This window comes from Syngnathus floridae, chromosome 3 (genome assembly GCF_059516105.1).
Source record: "Syngnathus floridae isolate MCC-2025c chromosome 3, RoL_Sflo_1.0, whole genome shotgun sequence".
In the NCBI taxonomy this organism is placed as follows: Eukaryota; Metazoa; Chordata; class Actinopteri; order Syngnathiformes; family Syngnathidae; genus Syngnathus; species Syngnathus floridae.
This window is the reverse complement of record NC_142415.1, coordinates 20424902-20446286: the sequence shown is the minus strand read 5'-3', so window position 1 is coordinate 20446286 and position 21385 is coordinate 20424902. Positions and strand designations below refer to the sequence as shown.

General features: G+C 39.4%; 1 protein-coding gene across 2 annotated transcripts in view; it reads right to left on the bottom strand.

The window, feature by feature from the left end:
- The window catches only part of LOC148401040 (glypican-6-like), a 47961-nt gene extending 27399 nt beyond the window's left edge, over window positions 1-20562 (bottom strand). For both annotated transcript variants that reach the window (XM_088371048.1, XM_088371049.1), the window contains exons 1-2: window positions 20026-20562; window positions 9004-9162 (exon numbers count right to left, since the gene is read on the bottom strand). In XM_088371048.1, the coding sequence (XP_088227174.1) occupies window positions 9004-9162; window positions 20026-20179 (313 nt within the window). In that variant the 5' untranslated portion in view covers window positions 20180-20562. The remainder of the gene's footprint in view (window positions 1-9003; window positions 9163-20025) is intronic.
- Between the last annotated feature and the right edge of the window lie 823 nt (window positions 20563-21385).

Here is a 21385-nt window from a genome sequence, read left to right as displayed (position 1 = left end):
CAGTCACACAAGCGACAAGAGTTTGGACTTGTCCGCAAAACTTTAGCTGCTCAATTTAGCATGATAACACCATCCCAGATGCTGTCCTCCTTTGCCCCCCAAAATGTATTGAAGGCGCACAATGCAACACACACACACACACACTGGCTAGGTTGATCCTCTTCTTTGTTGTGAATGGAGTCTATCAGCCTGCGGCTCACACAAGGACGGATGAAATGCTCTGATTTCAGCGACTGTTGTTTTCTATCTTCGGGGCACCGGAATGTTAGAAAGCCTGCAGAATGGGTTTGTTGTGGTCAAAAATAGCAAACGCTAAAAAAAATAAAAAAATTGTTCAGGAGCAGACAGACTATGTCAAGGGACTGTCTGTCGATTGGAAGAATAATGCGACAACTAAGCAGCTTCACTGATGGATGGGAGAAGGGGCCTGAAAGAATCCATTAAGCCGCTACCGATATTTGGGTATGCTGGCACAACAGCGCAGAAATAAAATCTGATTAAATGAATATTGCAGCTAGATTGGATTTTTCATTGCAAGAAATTGTGGACAATTCCAGGCTCTCAACTTGCAAATATTTCATTCAGACAATCGATCCGAGCTGACTTAGGCTTAAGTCACATAGCACAAAGTCTGTGAGATCACTCTGGTCAATTGACACCACAGATGACTTGTCAAATATAATATATATATCAGTGACAAAAGGACATTTGGCATATTGACATATTCTACATCTTTGATGGCTTATCTTCAAAGACGAGGATTCATTTCAAGACATATCTCGATCAACCTTTTGGAAGCCCAGCCTGCATTTTCAACTCAAATTGAAGCCAGAGCAGATGAAAGAACCCAAAAGGCCAAATTATATTTAAATGGCATTTACGTGACATTTCTTTGCCTAACGTGCTAAATGAAATATTCCTTGCGAATACACACTTGTAATTTTTTCATTTTCATTCCTGACACCACCGTCAGGTTAGATGATTCCAGTACAGTTACAACATCTGGATTTTTTTTTTTTCCAGATGGCTGAGAGCAAATTAATAAAATATCTGCTTTGAATAAACCGTGCCGCAGGGCTGGGTAAGTGTTCTACTCGATGGTCATGTATCAATAAATAGTTACTGTTTGCCAAGTCCATTTAGGATGGCTGCTTCATCAAGGCACCATTTCCTGACATTATTTTGCCTCCAGAAGAGAATTACCCAATTTTCTTTCACCATTGTGTAGCCAGAAAAATAGAGAACATGTTTTTGTTTCTTTCTTTCTTTGTTGATAATGAGTGTTTGGTAGCAGCTGTCTAAAATCTAACATTTTCATAAGAGGCATGTAAACACAATGAAAGGAGTAAAAATGCACGTTTTGGCGAGCCCACGAGACAAAAAGGTGAACATTTAAACAGTACGATCTGCCTGAGTGACACAAAGAAGACATTTTTTGGCTCAGGTGACGGTTGTAAAGCGTTCACAGCAGGTAGCCGGCGTAATTTTGAGATAATGAGCCTTGGCAAGTTTTAGAAGCTAAAAGTAGCACGCTTTGTAACACCTCATCGCTGCAGGTAGAGATTGACAAAAGAAGGCAGTTTTGATTCAAGGTCAAACTTTTATTTCCCAGATAAAAAGATCTGTTATGACTTTATTTTGTATTCCGGCACAGGAATTGCGAGTCACGATTGAGTACTTCCTAACCCCCCGTATCTAGAATCTAGAATATAAAAAAATATTTACTATAACAGGATACTTGGACTTGAAGAAGTGTTTTTTTTTACCAAAAGCTAACAGTGTTGAATTGTGGCAATTTCCTCTGAGTCACCATCACGGCTTGCTTTTGAATTCTGAGCATGCTAATAGCAATCTTGGGAATGTGACAATGGGCAGAATGAAATGAAACTAAATTAAAGTTTCTTCTCTGGCGCTAAAATGATGTGTTTGATTGTAATTTAGATCTGAAGGAAAATTATTTCCATCACTGCATTCATTTGAGTAACTCTGCGGTCAGACTTTCCGCAACTGCACGAATAAAAGAACAACCCACAATTAGCAATTATAGAAGAAGTCTCTATAGAGTTGCGTCCGGGATTTTTTATTTATTTTTGCAAATACACAATTTCTGCTATGAATGCACCATTTCATCACAACCCATTTCTGAACCGTTGCTGTAAGACTTTTGAACTTTCAAATTGGATATTACCGCCTGTGTCAAATCTGCAATCTGTGAGTGACAAAACAGTCAATGCCGTCTTTACTGATGCTCAGGTTAGCCTTTCCAAAAGTACCGTGTAATAGACTTGGGGCTCCTGGTCGTCATGGTAACGTGAAATGGTTCTCTTGATGCTGCTCCTAACATTAGATCGGAGATGAAAAGGTCTGACAATTCATGACGATAGACTCAAGAGGCCCACGGCGATCGTGTTTTTGAGCCGGCCGGCTGATATTCAACTTGCTACAAATCTCTCACTTGTATTTCGAAATCTCACCAATAAAACCACAAATAAATAAATTAACGAATAAATTTTAAAAAATGCATAAACGTATAAATAAATAAATATGAATAAATACAATAAAAGTAAATAAATAAATATAAATAAATAAATACAGCAAAAGTACATAAATAAATAAATAAATAAATGATTAATTGTCACTATATGGCAAGTGTTTTGGATGAATGCAGCTGTGAGCTGTGGCAGCATTTAAAACTAAAAAAAAAAAAGTGCACAGCACTAATCACTGTTGCGAATTGCTTTTGCAATCTATCATCATCATCCCGCATTAATTGTTGAACGATACAATCGTAGCTTGGCTTTCGGGCTGAGCAAAGTGTTGTGATTTCCTTTTGGATGAATTATCGTGTCATAAGGCACCTTTGGCTCGGGGGCATCTCTGTGCCTGACACAGACTTGGCTCCTGACGGACACCCGGGAAGTTAATTAGCCAGGCTCAAAGAATCAAAGTCATTTCTTTGCACCGTGGATGAAAACTTGTTGAATAGAAAGGAGCAAATTGGCTGCACACACATGCTGTTCCTCCACTTTTGTTTCGGAGTCTGCATTAGCGAAGCCATGCAGGCTAATCTTTGCTGGAGACTTGATTCGTGTGTTGGAGTGATAAGATCAAAAGAGAAGCAAAGAATGTGCTGTGTGTGTTCGTTCTTCTCCGTCCTTGTCACCGATGTCATTTCAAAAGAAAAGAAAGTATTTTTCAGTCAAAAGAGAGATTGAAGCGAAAGCCACGGGTGAATTCACGACATGTAAAGAATGTCGATGTCTGGGCTTCTATCTCATTTATGTTTCGATTTAGCTTCTTTGAGAAAATTCCAGCGTTAGATGTTTTTTCAAAGTTGGTAGAATTACCTATTGAGTTGAAAAGAATGTGGAAGGCTAGTGGTGCTTGGTTGGGGTGGGTCTGAAAGTAAGTAAATTCCAATCTTTAATTACGGATGCTCTCTTTTTCAATCTCTCATCTTAGTGATTTTTGTGTCAAGATTTTAACCATCATTATTTCCAGTTTTATCTCGGACAGCTAAATGATGTTTTAAAAAACAAACTTATGAATGAGTCATGTGCAAGATATAAAATAGAAATAATTATGTCCATATTTGAATATTTTCAAATGTACTTGCAAATATGTAACCATGTTCAAATAAGAAAAATAAAATAAACTTAAACGTGCATTCAAGTTATTTGCAAGTAAAATAGTCCACATTGGCAGTTCCACATTTCTGCAAAACACACCATTTTAAAGAAATTATGTTTTTCCGAGTTCTTACATTTTGTCTTCATCTTGGCTTGCAGAACAACTATTCTTCTTCTAACCTCCCCTTGAAACTCACCGAGCAGCGGGACCGAGTTAGTTAGTCATCCATCGTGAAGCGCACAAGTGACAGCGGGTTGCGGCCTGCGCTAGTTGATGGAAGCTGCCAGCGACTCTTGGCCCAAGCGCTACCGGACAGGCCCGCCTTCCTCCGACAATTTCTGACATTCACTTAGTATAACACATGGGCACCAAAACAGAGGTTATTTATTCATGAACATTTCCAGGAACACTGTGGTTTTATATTGCATCAGAAATGGACGTGGGACTGTCGTTGAGGTTTCGTCTTCATGACTATAATGAAGGCTTGAAATCAATGGCTGCCCTGGCCTCAGTGTCCCGATCCTCCTCGTCTCGTTTAATGTCCTCTCTCCAGTGTAATGACATTCTTGCACCGTTAGATGGCTGGTTCGTCCGCCCGCCCTTGTCCTTCTTCAGTGGCCGTTTTTAAATGGCTGTCTTTGAGTAGGTCAGGTTTCATACGTATTTTGGGGAAAGACTTTTATCATCCCTCGTGTCAAAACCGACATCCGTTTTCAAGGATACAAAGAAGGCTTAGGTGGTTTTATAACAACCTTGCGCTTTTCTATTTTCGACTGGCAAACACATCTGTACAGTTTTCGGAAGATTATCTGATCCGAGAGGATTGAAATAGCGGAGGCCGCTTTTCCCGGAGCAGTTGCACGAATGTCACAAAAGACGGCAGCTAGATATTTTTTTGCTGTGAGGTTCAAGATCTTGATTGACAGGTGATGTTGCCTGCAGTGTTTGGTGGGATTTATATTCTAGATCATATTTAGAACTTGACGGTCAGGTGTTCATATCTATAAATAGCTACTGAAATTAATTTGCAGTGACAATAACGTAGCTTCTCATATTGCCTCCGAGCAATCAGTTCATCATATCGTTAATTAGAAGAAAGAGAAGGCCATGACAAGCTGTACACGTTTAATGATGCCGTTTCAAGGTCTTAAACTCTCACTGGGATTCCTTCAAAGAAAGTAGACCAGATTGAAGCCCGGAACCTCTGGGATGGCAATTTTCAAGACGATTCCCTGAAGGATTGCGCCATTTCATCAGCGACGACATGGACTTTTCAAAATGTCAGCTTCGGCTTTTTCTACCATTGTCATTTGTCGGACTTTATTTTGGAAGGAAAGCATTCTTCTTTTTAAGGCTGGGTTATTCTTCTTACGTTGCATTGGGACTTGATGAAATATTTCAGTTGAAATTCTACCAACAACAGGCATGATTAAGCAAACTGCAGCATATTGCCCAAATCTTCAGCAATGTATCAAGCACGACATCTTTTATCAATTTATTCCTTGCATAAATTATTAACACTATCAGCCGATTACATTATGCACAAAGGATTATCTTAATTGCAAATGACTCTATAAACTTAAACACTGACTCAATAGTTAAGATATGCATAAGACTCCAAATTGGACAAATGATGAAAATCTTTAAGATTGACCTTTCCAAAAGTAAACAAATCAATTGTTTGATCTATTATGACAAAATGGGTAACTCTAATTTCATCTCACATCTGAACGAAGAAAGTAGCATAATGAGGACCTTTGAGACTGATGCAGCCATTTGATGTCAGCTATGAGTTGTTGCCATTTGACTTGGTAAGTACTTCACTGAACATAGACATGAATTATAAATGGAAAGAGCAAAGAGTTGGTGAGATGCTAATTTCGGGGAAATTAAAAACTCCATTTTACCGATGATTTAAGACACGCTCGCAAAAAGCTGCAGTGGGCTTTACAATTTGTTGCGTTATGCGAATGCGATGTTCTTTTCTACTGCTGCATTTTCACAGCTCCCGAGCACCATTGATTTTGATGAGCTGCTTGTAAAGAAGTATCGCCGTCGTGTAAAAGTTGCCGAATTGAAATCGCTGGAAATAAATAAATAAATAAAAGCAGCTCTCAGGGACGGGCACATCATCTCTCTCTGAAGTCGAGCTTGAAAACGGCCATGTGCAGAGAGCGCATGATGGGGAAAAAACGGCAATCAATCTATTATGTGCCATCATTTTATCTAAATAAAGTGTGTTTGCCTTGTTGGGCTAGCTGGAAAGATCCATCATATAAAGTCAGCAGGGCGGGAAAAAAAATCGTTTGACAAATAGCAGTTGCTGAGAAGATCATTCATGGGAATGAAATGTAGGATTGGACAGAATGAACTAGAGTACATGCATTAGTAAAATGTTATGTGGTGAGATCTGTCACGAGAGGCGGTGCTCTTGGAAAAATAAAGTCTTCCAAGTACACTGATGAGGATTCCAATTGATTGTGATGAGCTTGGTCGTTCTGTGACTACACTGTTCCTGGATTTCAGCAATCTAGAATCTAGGGCAGCCATTTTCTTGCATTTCATCATGGCACCTGATGGTGTACCATGTCGTTAGAAAAATAATATCGAAGATTTAATTGGATCCAGTCAGATCTGCTTCAGCTGCTGGGATCGTCAGGGGATCGCCACAAACTTGCTCTAAAGCTGCCCGCTGTCCATGCTTCATCTAGAAAGCTTTGACGGACTGTGAAAAAACATGTCAGACCTTGATCAAAAAGTGAGAAATGAGAGAGACTCTATTAGAAGGTGACGAGCCGGGAGGGAATGGAATCGCGTCCATGGGCAGAAGCGCCTTTGGGCCTTGGGTCCTCGGCAACCGCTCACCTTCACGGTGACCATGATTAAGCTTACCAACACTTACTAAAACTTGAGTTTGGAGATAGAAGAACAAAAATGCCGCATCACACAAAGTGGTAATTGGGGCCACGGTAGCCGGTGGGAATATTGTGTAAATGCAGCATAACGGACACCTTCAACTCTGTCGACTCTCATTGGCTAATTATTGGATCACACCAGGATAATTTATTTACAGTCATTAATCCAAAGTCATTGGCAGAAATTTTGAATACTGTTTATGCAGCATAGTGCATCGTTTTATTTGGAGCAACCTAGCCAGATATCTCCTTGAGTTTTAAAAAATAGACGGACATTTTTTTTGCAAGTGATCTGATGTTGGTATATTTATTAATCTGTAAAAAAGATAATTTATGTTTCACAAGACAGCTGAAGGTTGCAGCAGACTGCTGATATGAAAAAGACAGTAAATACAGTAAATGTAGCAGCTATTGATTTATCCCAGAAATTGACCATGGTGGGCTGCCGTGGCTCAGCTAACTCACTTCCCCACTACGCCTGTCAGGGGAATTGAAACGATAATGGGCTTTGTGTTTCAATCACGGGATCACCTTTCAAAATACAAGTTATTGGGTTTCCGAATATGCGACACAAATATGCATTTGATGTTGAGAAACACAAAATGACACAATGTGATCACGGGCATGATGTTTTTCACAAGTCCTTTTCAATTGGGTGGGTTTGGAGAGAGCACAGATTAGAGAGCACTGGGTCTTCTGCTTGAGTGTGATTTAGTTGAAATCGGGTGTGAATAAGGGATTGTTGACGGGAATGAGCGGCACAGCAGCTCTCAACACTGAGCAGAGCAGCTGGACTGGGGCACGATCAAAGAACTCGGTCAACTAAAGCTGCAGCTCAGCCCGGGCAGGCTTTAGCAACATGCTAAGCTGAGCCAGAAGACTGAACAGCAGCAGCGACATCAAACCTGCTCACAATGTACCACCACAAACTCAAAGTTAAAATATTAAAATGTAAAGTACAACAAAATGGTTTTCAACTGAATCCTGGACTTGTGGCTAATAAGTATGGCTCAGTCAAGATATCTGGGTTTGAATCTCCCATGGAATATCTGTGTAAAAATGCAAAAGGTTATATTATTCCAAATTATTCTTTGGCTTGGATCAACCCAAGGCAGCAATGCAATGAAAACATTCAAGGCCTCAGCATTGAACCCTGTGGAACACCAATGTGCAATATGGAGTGTAGAGCAACCAAGGCTAAGACAAAAAGATCTGCCTGCCAAATTTGAACCACTCAAGGGTATTACCACTAATGCTTACCTAGTGTTGCAACCGAGCGAACAGAATCCTGAACCACCGTATCAATTGAGACAGAACCCGGCCATGAAACCAGATCATTGATTCGACAGCCATCCATTCTCAATGCACCCATATATTGTTTATATATTACAAATATAAATGTTTATGTTTAGAATTGTGAACTGATGGGATAGCAAATACTCTTGACATTTGACTTTTAGTCTTGGATTCTAATAACTAGCCCTAGTTGAAGACTGGTATCATGTAGATGATATTCTGGTGGACTGATAAGGTATTGAAAGTTGATTTGGACACAGTTTCCGCTGATAATATATGCACATGTTTGCTGTTGTGTTGGAACTGTGGAGAGATTTGAAAACAATGTCATTCAGAATTAGTAATTAGCCAAAAATGTAGGCAGGAGTGAAAATGTCAATTTTTTGGGGACGCTTGTAGAATATTCAACAGTGCACATTTTAAACAAGCAGGTTATTTAAATTTGCAGAAGAAAAGTTTGACTGGATAAATGGACTTGGTTATTGTTGGAGTCTATTACCATATTTTGTTATTCAGGCTATCACATTTCTAAAAAGAAAGAATACTGAGAATTTATTTTCCTCGGGTTTCAACGTCTTGTTTTGTGCAAATCATTTTGCCCTGAATGGCTTTTTTTTTTTTTTTATACCACAGAGGCTTGTACAAAACAAAAGATGAGATTTATTGTGCTATTTTTCCGACCAGTGCAAATTACATTTTTGGGGGGGGTCCTAAATAGCCTTTTGATACTAATTGTGCAATTATGCTTGTGGGTGCATTTTATTGAAAACTGATAGAAATAGAAAATTGCATCTTTTTACAACACACTAAATGACGCTGCCATTATCTGCCCGAAAAACAGCAGATAAAGTTCTCATAAACCCTAATGGGGAGTAGTAAAGAGAAAAAAAAAAAAACTCTTCAGTTTAAATGGACCCAGAATATGTTGTTTGGTGTAAAAAAAAAGGAACACGTACCAGACGGAAGCGAAAACATTGATGAACGACAGTGAACCCTTAAAACCGAGCTGCCTGCCCATATCTTATTAATACCAACCAAGTAATTATTAATCATTCCATCAGGAGTCTCGACATATACGAGTCTGACAGGACTCGTGTGAATACATTTGAGTGTCTGCAAGTGTAATTTCGATGTTCACAAGTCTCAAACTCCCGCCGCTTACCATCAAACTTTTTATGACTGGCGACGAACGTCACCCGCATGTCACGGCTGCTCTCCTCCACCAACTTCTCAAAGTCCAACTTGCTCTGCTGGTTGAGTTTGTCTTCCATGTCGGATGTGCAGCAGGTGTATCCCTGTAGACAGATGTGCAGGTGCTCACCTGGGAGGAAAAACACAAAAAGCATTGCCGTTACACTCCATGGCTTCCTCGGCGGCGCGTTTTTCGAAGAGGCCGCCGAGCACGTTTGATCACGACTGATGTTTTCATCACGTGAGGTTGACTGTAACATTGTCAAGCATGACTGACCTGCACATTCTTGTTATTGTTGGAGAACATAACAATGAAGTAGCAAATGAAAAGCTGTGGAGGGCTGGAGACTTATTTTTACTTTTGTGTTTTGTTTTTTTCACAGTATGAACAAGCAAGCTCAGATATGGAGCTTAAACAGGGAAAAAATGGCAGGGGGGAATATAAGAAAAAAATGAAGACCTGCTGAAATGAATCGGGAATCATGTATTTTGATGTGGAACAGCGTTATAGCCTTTTATGATATGATTCAGAAATAATGTGTGTGGGCAGTTGAGGTGCATCAAACTCTTAACGCCTCTCACTTGCTCTCAACCTTGATGCATAATATTAATCAATGTTGTGTCAAGTCACAAGCTCAATATTGGTCAGCCCATGATGCAAGAAAGAAATGCCTTTAAAAAATAAATACATAAATAAAAACACATAAATAAATACAAATAAATGCAAATTAATTAAAAAAATAAAATAAAGAAATAAGAAAAATATTTTTCTTTTTTTTTTTTTAAAACGGCCTTGAAAGGAGAACGTAAAATAGGAATATTGACAGACAGAAAAGCCTTTTTTTACAGGTACCAGGACTAAATGTTCAATTAATTCCAAAGCGGGCCGAACAATGTTAAGTTTCAAGCCGAAAGAAAAGACGACAAAGCCAAAGCTTACTTTTTTTACAATCTAGTGGAACCTTCCAAGTCCAAGACAAGCAAACTGGCAGATTCTCTTGGTGCATATAAAGGGTGAAGAAGCTGCATATGTGCATAGATAATGAAGCACGCAGGATGCAGTATGCCGCATACGTGCTGCAAGTAGGGAATGTAGTTAAACACTAATCAGTCTTAAGAGAGACGCCAGGCTACAATAATGAGCACAGCATCACCACCACAGCACTTAAACACAAATCCATTTTTACCCCACAGCACCGCAAGCTCCATATGACCCCAGAGACCCAGCTGATTTAAATCCAAATACCGCAGTTGATTGGAAATTGCTTTATTTCCAGTCGTAATTCAATACAAAGTGTGCTGTAGATAAAAACTCAGCAAAAATAACCGGTACTATATATTCGTCCTGTATGATGTGAATTTAAAAACTGCAAAAACCTTTGCCGTCACATTTGAAAAGGGGCGGTTTGCAACGTTGTGGGCGTGAACACATACGATTTGATTTGCTGCCACTCAGGAGACTGAAATCGTAATCTATATTGTTATAATGGCAAATCTGAAGGGAAAAATATTTCTAGTTAAATCCCGTTAAAATCTCGCAGTGCTCACAAGCCTCCCGATTCTGGTCTTCTTGACTGCGTTGCACCAAAGCTGGAATTTGAAACCGAGCTGTCAATACGAGCAAGATCACAGTTGTGTATTTGACTTGAAAACTTCTGTTTGAGGTAGAAGATGAAGGGCTTTGTGTTTTTTTTTCATGTCAGCTCAATGACCACCTCTCGCTGTGCATGGACAGTTGCTTCATTTTCAAATGCGGAACCTTCCTCAAAGGAAGCGCCCTCAAAGTCACGCATGGTTCTATTTTTATGGAAAATTAATACCGCACATTCCATTTTGATAATACTGACGGGTATAATTTATTTGTAAGAATAGCAAAAATACAACCAATAAAAAAACAATTGAAGTTTCACACAATGGCGGAAATAATATCTTGTTACAGCTTCATGATTTTCTGACAAATTAAAAAGACACACGCATAAATATACTTGTATGCGTCTTCTGACTAATTTAAAGTGTGCTCATGTTGCAAGTCGCTTCACCTGCAGACATCAAATTGATTTGCAGAGGAAACCGGGCCAGCATTTAATGAGCGATTGTCATGCTTGGCCACGATTGCCTCAACTGGTATTCCGAAGATATCCAAACGTGATGCGACTGCGCTTGCCAATCATGTCCCCTTTTTCGACTTCACGCTGCAGCACATGAAGCGGAAATAGGCGAGTTGCTCCGAGACGCACGAGGACGAGTGTGATCTTGTGATTGAAAACAATTAGAATAACCCAGTGCCGAGATTGAACTATTTGTCCCCTGGAAGGTTTCCCTTGTGTGGCCTGCATTCAAAAAAAAAGTGTGTAGTTTGTCATTAATTATTGTTAACTTTATAAAGGAAGAATTTTTGATGCCCATCTCGCTATGCTTATGAATTTTTATGATCAGTGTGAGTTCACGGATGATATTCCTTTGAAAAATTCACACGTCATTAAAAAAAGAAAATCCTGCTTGATTGGCCAAGAACGTTAGTGGGACGTTGGTAACGGTCCCAGAACGCTGTCAAAGCATTTTGCCAAATCTGTGACTATATTTCTCACTCTACGCTTTTTTTTTACTCAAAAAGGCTCTACACATTTGATTTCCGCTGATTTGACGCATTTAATATGTTCTGTCAGTTGTGCAGTTTGTTGTTTGAGTTTAAACAACTAAGTGGGAGGGTGTACAGTTAAGTTGGAATGACGGAGCATGGAAACAAAGTGTAGGTAAGCCCTTTTTTGAGTGACAGCGCTGACAGAGGTGTAAATTTATTCAAAGGAGTTGCAGACATCACCTCAGGACTGCCTCCTTTGTTTCCCTGCCAAGCAACACAGAATTATCCTAAGCTGTAAATTGTTCCGAAAAACTGCGAGTTTTTTTACAGACTTAGCTCCAGCTGTCCTGATATATATATTTATAAACAGTTTAAAAAGTATGCTGTTGAGGTAAGAAAAAAAATAAGAATAACAAAAAGTGTCTTTTGTTCCCATGTGTGGTAATAGACGGTGTGATTAACTCCCACAAGGATTCATTAGTCTACCTGGCCAAAGGGCAACAAGCATATGGTCTACACCATCTGGTACATCCCTTGACCACTCTTAATTAATAAAGGGAACATTTTTTGCATGCCAAAATGTTCCTGTGGTCAAGAGCATTGGCGGAACTAGAGGTGGGGCTGCAGGGGCACTGCCCCCCCCCCCCAAAAAAAACAATATCCTTTGGATCCCTCTGGTGCTTGGCCAGATAATTGGCTTTTGGGTATTTTCAGATTTTTTTTTTTTCCCACAAAAGGAATGTTTATCAGCATTTTAAGAAGAAGAATTTGGGAGTGTAATTAATAAACAAATGAATGAATAAATAAATGAAATATAGAATAAATATAAATAAATAATAATAATAAAAATAATAATACATAAATAAAATATAAATACATATTAAATAAATAAATAAATAAATAAATAAATAAATAAATAAATAAATAAATAAATAAATAAATGAATAAATAAATAAATAAATAAATAAATGAATAAATAACATGTTTTACAGTCTCCCTGAAATTGACCTCACCTTCTGCTGGGTTATATGTTGAACACCACGCAAACTAATGACGTGCAAGCTAGCAGGCAAAAAAAAAAGTACTGTAGTTAGCCCTTTACATTTGCGTGCAGCACCACTGGTACTAAAGTTCGTCTAATTACAGATAAACCCCTGTTGCCCGAAAAAAAACAAAAAAACAATTGAGGTTTGTTAGCAGGTTGGTGTGGCTCCCAACAATCATTACATTATATCATGTGGTCCCTGTGGGAAATTGATTGCCCACACCGGATTTTGTAGAAGTGGCCTTAATGGTGCGTACAACGTTTAATGTAAATAGCCGTGATTGAGTCGTTTTGGGATGGCGAGGTTTTTCAAATTGCTTTTAATGTATATTACAGTTTTTCTTGTATTTAAAATTTTCTGGCTTGACAGGAATTTTATCATCCCAGACATTACAACTCTGTAATCACTGGAATAAATAGTTTCAAGTGGATTATGAGGCTCGGCAGCCATTAAATATCTGACACGGTTGTTTGAGAAATGTGTGACTCAGGCGCAATTGGCTTGTCTCACGTTTGAGATATGACTGCACTGGCTCTTGGCCCATAATGACTGGAATGACCTTGGCTGGAAGACAGAATTCACTGGTGACAAATTTGCATCCATGCTATAAAAAAGGCAAAACTGTTATAAACCAAACTTGCCCTATATACTTTATATAGTGTGTAACTTTTTTATTATTGAGATCTTTGAAAGTTGGAGCGCCGAATGAGTTTTATGAAGACTCCGGATGACGAATACAGGTCAAAACAAAGTACGATCCCTAAATAGAAAGTAGTCGAGTGGCAATTAGGACATTAAAAGATTGAAGTATGCGTTTGTTCTTTGGTCCAACAACTGGTAACTCATTTTAGCTGACTAAGTTAGAAAGGAAGCTGTATGACCTCCAGTGTGTGAGAGTGTTCAAAGCGCGTGATCTGATTTTTTTTTTCGTAGCCGCAGTTGTTAATGTTTATTGCCCAACATCATCAAATACATTTTCTAAACAGCTCATCCTAATAAGGCGGTAATGACGTGCCTTTGTTGCACTTCCTTTCACTGCAATCTGATTGTTAACAGTCATCCTCTGTTAGATATATGAAATAATAAAGTGTGCATACATACGCTTTATGGGCCATTATGACTTGTCAACAGAAATGCAAGAAGTGGAAGGAAACCCAATTACTGCACTAAATCACATCTGTCCGTATGCAGAAGTGGGAAAAAATGCATCAAGCGTGATTGATCTCGGTGCTACATTGCCATCTGGATTTGGTCTCCATCACCCGCATCATCCACTTTCAACTGACTCCACTGGGGCGTCAGACCCTAATTGAATATGTCCAAACAAGATGACACACATAACTCCCACGATTGCTCCAACCATATGTTCCCACACTCGCAGGGTGCGAAGGAAATTTTTTATTTGAACTTCCAAATAACTCATCAACCCAAGCTTGCTTTTCTTCATTTGAACAAACCCAACATGATTCAGTTTTGACTATAGCTGAGTTCATATGTTTTCCTATCACATTCATTTACCAGTGCATGTTTTTGCGGAATTTCCCCAAAGATGAAGCATTTCATTTTGTGTGGTGACGGAATTGCTTCCATCTGGCGTGCCTAAATGAGATATTAGTTCAAGTCATGAAAAGGCAAACGCTATAAGCTACTGAATAATTTCAACTGTAAGCAATGTTTGATAATATTCTTCCAGGAGATTGTTTGTATCATATTCCAAAGCAAATGAACTTCATTGCAAACACGATTGTCCAACACAATACTGAAAAGATGGCAATAATGAATATTAAAAGAGTTTCGGCAGAAGTGAACTTGATATTGGCCTGTTGTGATTTTGAAAATGTTGAGGTTTCAAAAATGTGTAAATTACATTTAAATCGGCAATAAACACACAATGTTGACTTTATACACATTTCAAGGCTAATGTTTGTATATTTTTATATATAATGTTATGAAATATTATATATAGATGCCTATGGAGCATCTTACAAAGTCTCCATCAAATCAAGTTGGCTGTACGCAAAACATCAGTTAAAAATATCAGTGAGACAAAAAATAAATAAATAAAATACCAAAGCATCTCACATTCATATTAATGGACAAAGCTCGCCCACGCAAGTATCGGTACGAACCGAACGTTGCATAATATTCAGCAATCATCCAAGCTATGTCACAAGAATAATGACTCACTGAGTCTATTTGAATTTGACGTCAATTTCCACGATTCACCTTCATCGCTCTACATTAGCCTGGCAATTGAGAAGAGCACAGACCGGGGAGGTTGAAGACTCACACTAATGCACGACGGAGGACTAAACACAACAGCTGGTGGTCTGGAGAGCCTGAGGTAGAGAGCCCCAGGGTGAGCTATGACCAGCCCACTCATTTAGCAGCTCAAACAGGAGGCAGGAAACAGCAGGATTCCGAGAGAAGCAAACTCTGTCTGGCTCTCGTTCAGACTTGAGAAGATTGGGATGTAAAAAGAGATAACGAAGCGGCTGACAGCGTCAGAAGGCCGTTCACTCCATATATTTTTACGTTTGAAGTTTTCACTGCGCTACATTGGACTTGATTAAGATATTATTAGTGGTTATTAGCTGCTGCTCAGCCCATCCCATCCTGGACTACTGATTTGTTTATCATGACTACAGAGCTCAGGGGAACTCCATCTTAAGAAAATAAAAAAACAAGCCACGATGACAGCGTGCAAAGAAAAGGACAGGGTTCTTCGGGGGTTCAGCGAATACCCATCGACCTCCAATGTATTTACGAGCGTCGAGTCCTCGAAGGGAATTTTCAGCAAGGCCTGCAATTATGAAATGTTTTAATTAAAACAGGAGTGATTTAACCCCGAGGTTAAGATCAACTCTCAACCTTTTAGCATCAACATAAAAATAACTCCAATTAGACTTGGGATGATGTCAATTAGTCAGCCCACCTTGGGTGTCATTGGGATCATACCAGACTGGGTCATGAACTTCAATAATTGCTATATGTTTTTTAAAAATTAATGCTGGAGAAAAAGCTTTTTATAATGAAGATCGGAGTGTCAAATTACATCTGACGTTTCCATAACACTCTTTGTTTATTTCTACTAAATGCTTGTTTATCTGCAAATCACCCAGGAGAGTCTAATTTAGCGTGTTAAGTCAGCCATGGGCGGTGAAAAACAAAAATAAAAAGTCCCCAGCGGGAAAGATATTTGCAGCTTTGACACCTCCGTCGAACCCCGGAGGTTTCCCCGACAGCGCACGGCGTCGCAACTCTGTCGGTCTCATGTCAAACTTGAGAGTCCGTTCCTCCAGAGCATAGGTGTCCAACTCGAGGCCCGGGGGCCAGATGCGGCCCACGAGACAAATTTTGCATCGACTTTGTATCATGACTAAAATTACAAATTGTCTTCACTTTAAAAAAAAAAAAGACATTGCTTGCCATTTGTCTTTTTAAAATATTCGAACCGTTTTTGCGACTCTCTCATTTCAAAACTAGTTATTCATCCGTTCGTTTTGTAGCCCATACTAGAAGACGTTGATAATCATAATGGCCCGTGACAAAAATGAGTTTGACACCCCTGCTCCAGAGAGTTTCCGACTCTCTCGGTATCCGTCCAAAAATACATTTAGTTCACTAAGCCGGATGATTCTAAAGAGTTGAGTCTAAAAGCGAGCCAGTTGCGTGGAGTCGTGGAAACGCTTTTTCATCATGATTTATGTATGGCCGCTTTGGTCATACACGATAATCCCTACACATGAGACGTTTCCCTGCGACATATTGCAAATTTTCTAGTTTCTCGCAAAGCTTTCACAAGGGTAGAAAGGCTGAAAAGCTCATAGAGCGCAGTTAACTGAAAGCAGGGCAAAGTGGCGGAGTGTCGCAGTCCATATGCTACTGGAGCCTTTTCACACTACTCAGGGAAAAAAAAAAAAAAAAAGTCTTGGCGCTGAGTATAGCTTTCAGAAATTGCGCAGATGATATATTTTACAGTCATTGGATCTTTTTACTGGCCAAATGTATTGTCAGATTGTAATTCAACATCCCAAACAAGGCGGAAGTAAGAACAATCCACACGGCTCCTCCGGCCCGCCAACGTGCCAAGCTCTTTGTTGGCAGTGACGGGCCGGCCGATCTTGTTTGGAGCTGGCCAACAATTGTCCAATCATGGAGCGACGTCCTTACAGAATTCAGGTAGCTTGGCTGCATTCTGCCAAATGAGGCTCTTCTATTTTTATTGATGTATTTTTTTATGTATTGATTTATTGGCAGCGATGCCGTTTTTCACTCCTGCCATCATTTACAATACAATATTTTTGCCTTATTATTATTTTTATCATTATTTATTTAACAAAATTGAATCTACTTTACAATACAATATTTTGCATTATTGTTATCATTATTTATTTTACAAAATTGAATCTATTTTTTATCCTTATTTAAATTTGCGGTTTCTATTTTGTTTTCTAACCTCTGCTTGACATTTGGTTCGACTCAGCATGTTTGAATGACAAATCTAAAGGCTGATTCCAACTGCCTGCAGAATTTATATACGGAATTTGCCAAGCGAGAGTTTTATATTGTTTGTCTCCTTTGGACCCGCTCACAGCGCCACAATTCATGGCGCAACTCATTATTCTGTTATTTAGAAAAGTTACTTGCAAAGGATCTTGCCAAACTTGCAAACGATGAATTATGCTAGTGCGAAACATGACTACAAATCTTTTTAATAAGAACAAATCAAAAAACAATCTTTGAGAGCTCCCGGAGGTAATTGTTATTCCAGAGTAATCAAATAATTCTAGAACCAATCGTGCTGCATGTAATGTTGTTTCCAAGCTTTTAAAGCCTCATTTTGGCAAACGGCATTTATATGAAGTGTTTAATTGGAGCATTCACGAGCTGTTCCAAACAAAGAGCCGGTCATAAAGTGGCAAACATTTGAATCTGGCTCATATCACACCATTGCACGCTAAAGAGAGACAGCGCTGTCAACATGCTAAGCGAGAAGCGTATTTAAATGACTTGGACTTTCCTTGCTTGAATAATATTTGACAAGCAATTAAGTCAAAAACGAACAGCGCGAGAGATTTGCAGCACCCCTTTATTACTTTACTGTGCAGTAATCCGTTTGGGAAAACTCACAAAGGAGGGGAAGAATAGGCCACTTGAAAATATCACTAATGATTCTTTCATTTTGCTTTTTCGCCGAATTAGTATTGCAAATCCAATATATCGACCATCTTAGCTTCTAACAAGAGACACATTGTAATTTTGTGGATTTGCAATTATGCCTCACACATTTAAAGCTACATATTGATAGAAAAGGGACATTTTTTAAGTCGCACTGCAAATTTCAGCCATGGAAGCTATTTCAGCAAATCTCGTTAGATTGTGCACTTGGACATTGAAATAAATGACTAAAACATGTGATTATGAGAAGAATCAATTTGCTGAGCATTCATGAGGTTCTTTATGTTCTGAATGAGGGGGTGAGGACTCTGAAGCCCAAGGGACTCATTCGGCTCTACACTTATATCGCCGTAATAGATGGTCTTGAGGATTTAAATGTGTGAAGAAATGTAGTTAAGTCAAGAGGCCATAAGAAAAAAGACACGGAGAAACTCTATAAAAAAATAATAATCTTTCAATACATTGAATCACGTACAGATGGATGATTCAACGTGAACGTGAGCTTAGAGGCGGAAGTAGCCACCTCGTGTTTTCATGAGAAAGCTGCTGATGGCCGGATGAACACTAATGCTTGTCATGCTGTTTGCCACACGTTTAGGACCAGCACGACTAATTCTCCTGAGAACCTCTGTTGGATTCATGCCAAGGTTATTAAGAGACACAACACTCCAATAACAACCTGGGTGCAATTATATTTGCACAACAGCAAAAAAAAAGCAAATTACAGATTTTATCAGGATGACACTCAGATGTAAAATGCAGATGAGCATCTCTTTTTTCCCGCAACACTGATTTAAGATGGTAACTTTTGTTAATTGGCAAAATATTAGGCACACCTAAGACAACTGACAATTATATACCAGATTTCTTCTCATCTCACAAGAGGAACAAAAGTGGCTACTCTTATCAAAGTTTGATAATTAGCTTAGGTGGATTCATTATACCAAAATCCAACGGTGCCGGACGATGATCATTAATGCCCAACAACCACCGTATGATCTCTTTTTCTTTCTTTCTTTCTTTTTTCTCGAATGGAGTGATTTCACTTGTGACCTCACTCTGCATGTGCCTCCTTCCCTCATGTGGAGCGCACTGTTTACCGACTAATCTTCTTCCCTTTGACCATAAATGTGATTAGTGCTTCACAAGAGATAATAAAAGCTCATATCTGCGCTGTACCAAAGAGCATGAATTAAAAACTAAGCCGTAGCCTTGAGGAATATATATAGAAGAATTCTCATCAGAACCCAATTTTGGTGCCGAGTGCATACAGCCCCCTACTGGTAAATATTATTTTGTGCTGAGTGACTATCTTGAAATGTTACGGCATGATCCTCTGTTGAATATGAGCAACAGGTAGAGCAAAGCATGTTTTCTCTTTTTCGTTGGACTCAGTGAAGCAACTACTTTTGGAAAATACTCAAATGGTGCTGAATAAGAAATATTTCAGCGGACAGCTCACTTCCTTTAGAACCAGATTGCATTTAAGATGTTTGACCTCTGGGTGAAGTCGCTTTGGTGACCATCTGGAGCTCATAAAATACTTAAGATAATGTTAGTAGTTGTTCATGTGTAATTAAAGTGTTATTACTAAATATAACCGAGTATTCCCTCTTCTGGGACCGTCTTGATTGTGATCATTCAAACATTTCAAGTTCCATGGTAAATTTTTCGTAACTGTCATCTAAGTATTTGATGATGAGTTCGTATCGTCCATATCGTACACGGAAAGTCATTTCCAATCTGAAAAACCTCATTATTCCATGTCAAATTTAATTGAATCCTATACTGTCTGTCATAATAAAAAATATTGAAAACAAATTCCTAACTAATTACTAACTTGTGATTAATGAAGGTTTAAGAAGCATCACTCAAGACTAAATACACACATTTAATTTACATTAATCTTATTGGCTTGGTGCAAATACCATTGTATTTATATGAACGCTCATCAACGAATGGATGCCCATGATCATGGCAACACTTACTGTGATTTTTTCCTTTTTTTTGACAACTATTGACCCTCTGTAAAAAAGGACGGTGCTGCATGGTGATGATGCCAGGGCGGATTGTGTGTGTCCCACTTGCTTCCATCATATGAGGTGAGAGGGATGGATGGATGGATGGATGGATGACACATGTGCCAATTGGAAGCAAGATGATGATGATCTCTTGTGATCCATACCTGATATTTCCTGATGAGGTACACCGACAAGACTGAATCCTTTGGCATGATACGCTTGTCTAACTTCGCCGCAGCTTCGAGCTTTGCTCTCAGCACAGAAAGACGTGGACAGCAGCACCCACAGGGTGCACACAACCACTTGCAGTCTCCACATCGCCAAGCACAGCACGGAATCCTCTCTGAGAAAGGATAAATCCACCAGGAAGGAAAACCAAATCTTGAAAGGATGCCTCCAAAAATAATCATTTAAAAAAAAAAAAAGAAGAAGAAGAAAAAGCAAAGCAAATCACTCGTTACTTGCTTGACGTCCTCCACATTCCGATTCCGTTAAGCGCCGGAGAAGCAGCGATGCTCAATGGGGACAACTCGTCCCGTGTCTGACGTGTCTGTCAGTGCGAGTCGAGTGACGAGCAAACGAGATGCGCGCAAAAAAAAAAAGGAGAGAGAGAGGGGGGAAAAGGGAAGGGCAAAACATGGAGTGGAGTGGCCGCGACTTGAGCAGCATAAGCAGTCCACGGGCGCTCGCTCACTGCTGTCCTCCGCTCTTGTGCATCCTCAATGCGCACAGCTGCACAGAAGAACGCACTTGGGTGTGCGCACATGCGTCTGCGGAGGGTGTGGGCGCCCGCAAACATATCTGGATCATCTCTTCTCCGCCCGCCCAGTCTGGACACAACTTTAAGCGCACATATAAATCGAATTAGATCTGATTTTGAGAACCCCCAAAGGACAACCCGAGGAAAGAAGCTCCATTAATTTAACCCCCACACACGCGCACGCACAAAGGCGCGGGATGATGTTTGCAATTATAACGTTTAAGCAAACTTTTTTAGACTTATATTAAATGTAATTAAAATCCCAAACTAGCTTGATTTCAAAATTTTGCACCATCATTTGCTATAAGTGACCATGAAAATCAAAATCAGTGGCAGAGCTAGATTTTTCCCCCTAAGGGGGGCTCTGCAAAGCAAAATAAGAAAAAAATATCAGAAATCCCCAAACCTTTGGAGAAAACGCTGATTAACATTCTGTATATGTAGTCTACAGTAGAACGGGGGGAAAAGATGAAAAAAATATCTTGCAGAGTACCCCAAAATCAATCATCTGGCTATAACCTCGGGGTGGTTCAAGCATATTTCAGGCAGGGGGTTAGTGATGCCCCTGTGCACTTGCTTTGACATGAACACATCATGGTGTAAGGCCTCGTTAGCTTGAAAATATTGACTCGTGGAGTCCCTGCTTATGGAGACGCAGCGCTCACCTGTGTCATCAAGTTTTAATTACCTCTTGTGAGTCATTCTTTGGCTCCTCTTTGCTTCACTGGGTAATCAGCCCCTTGACTTTACTCATGTTTTATCAC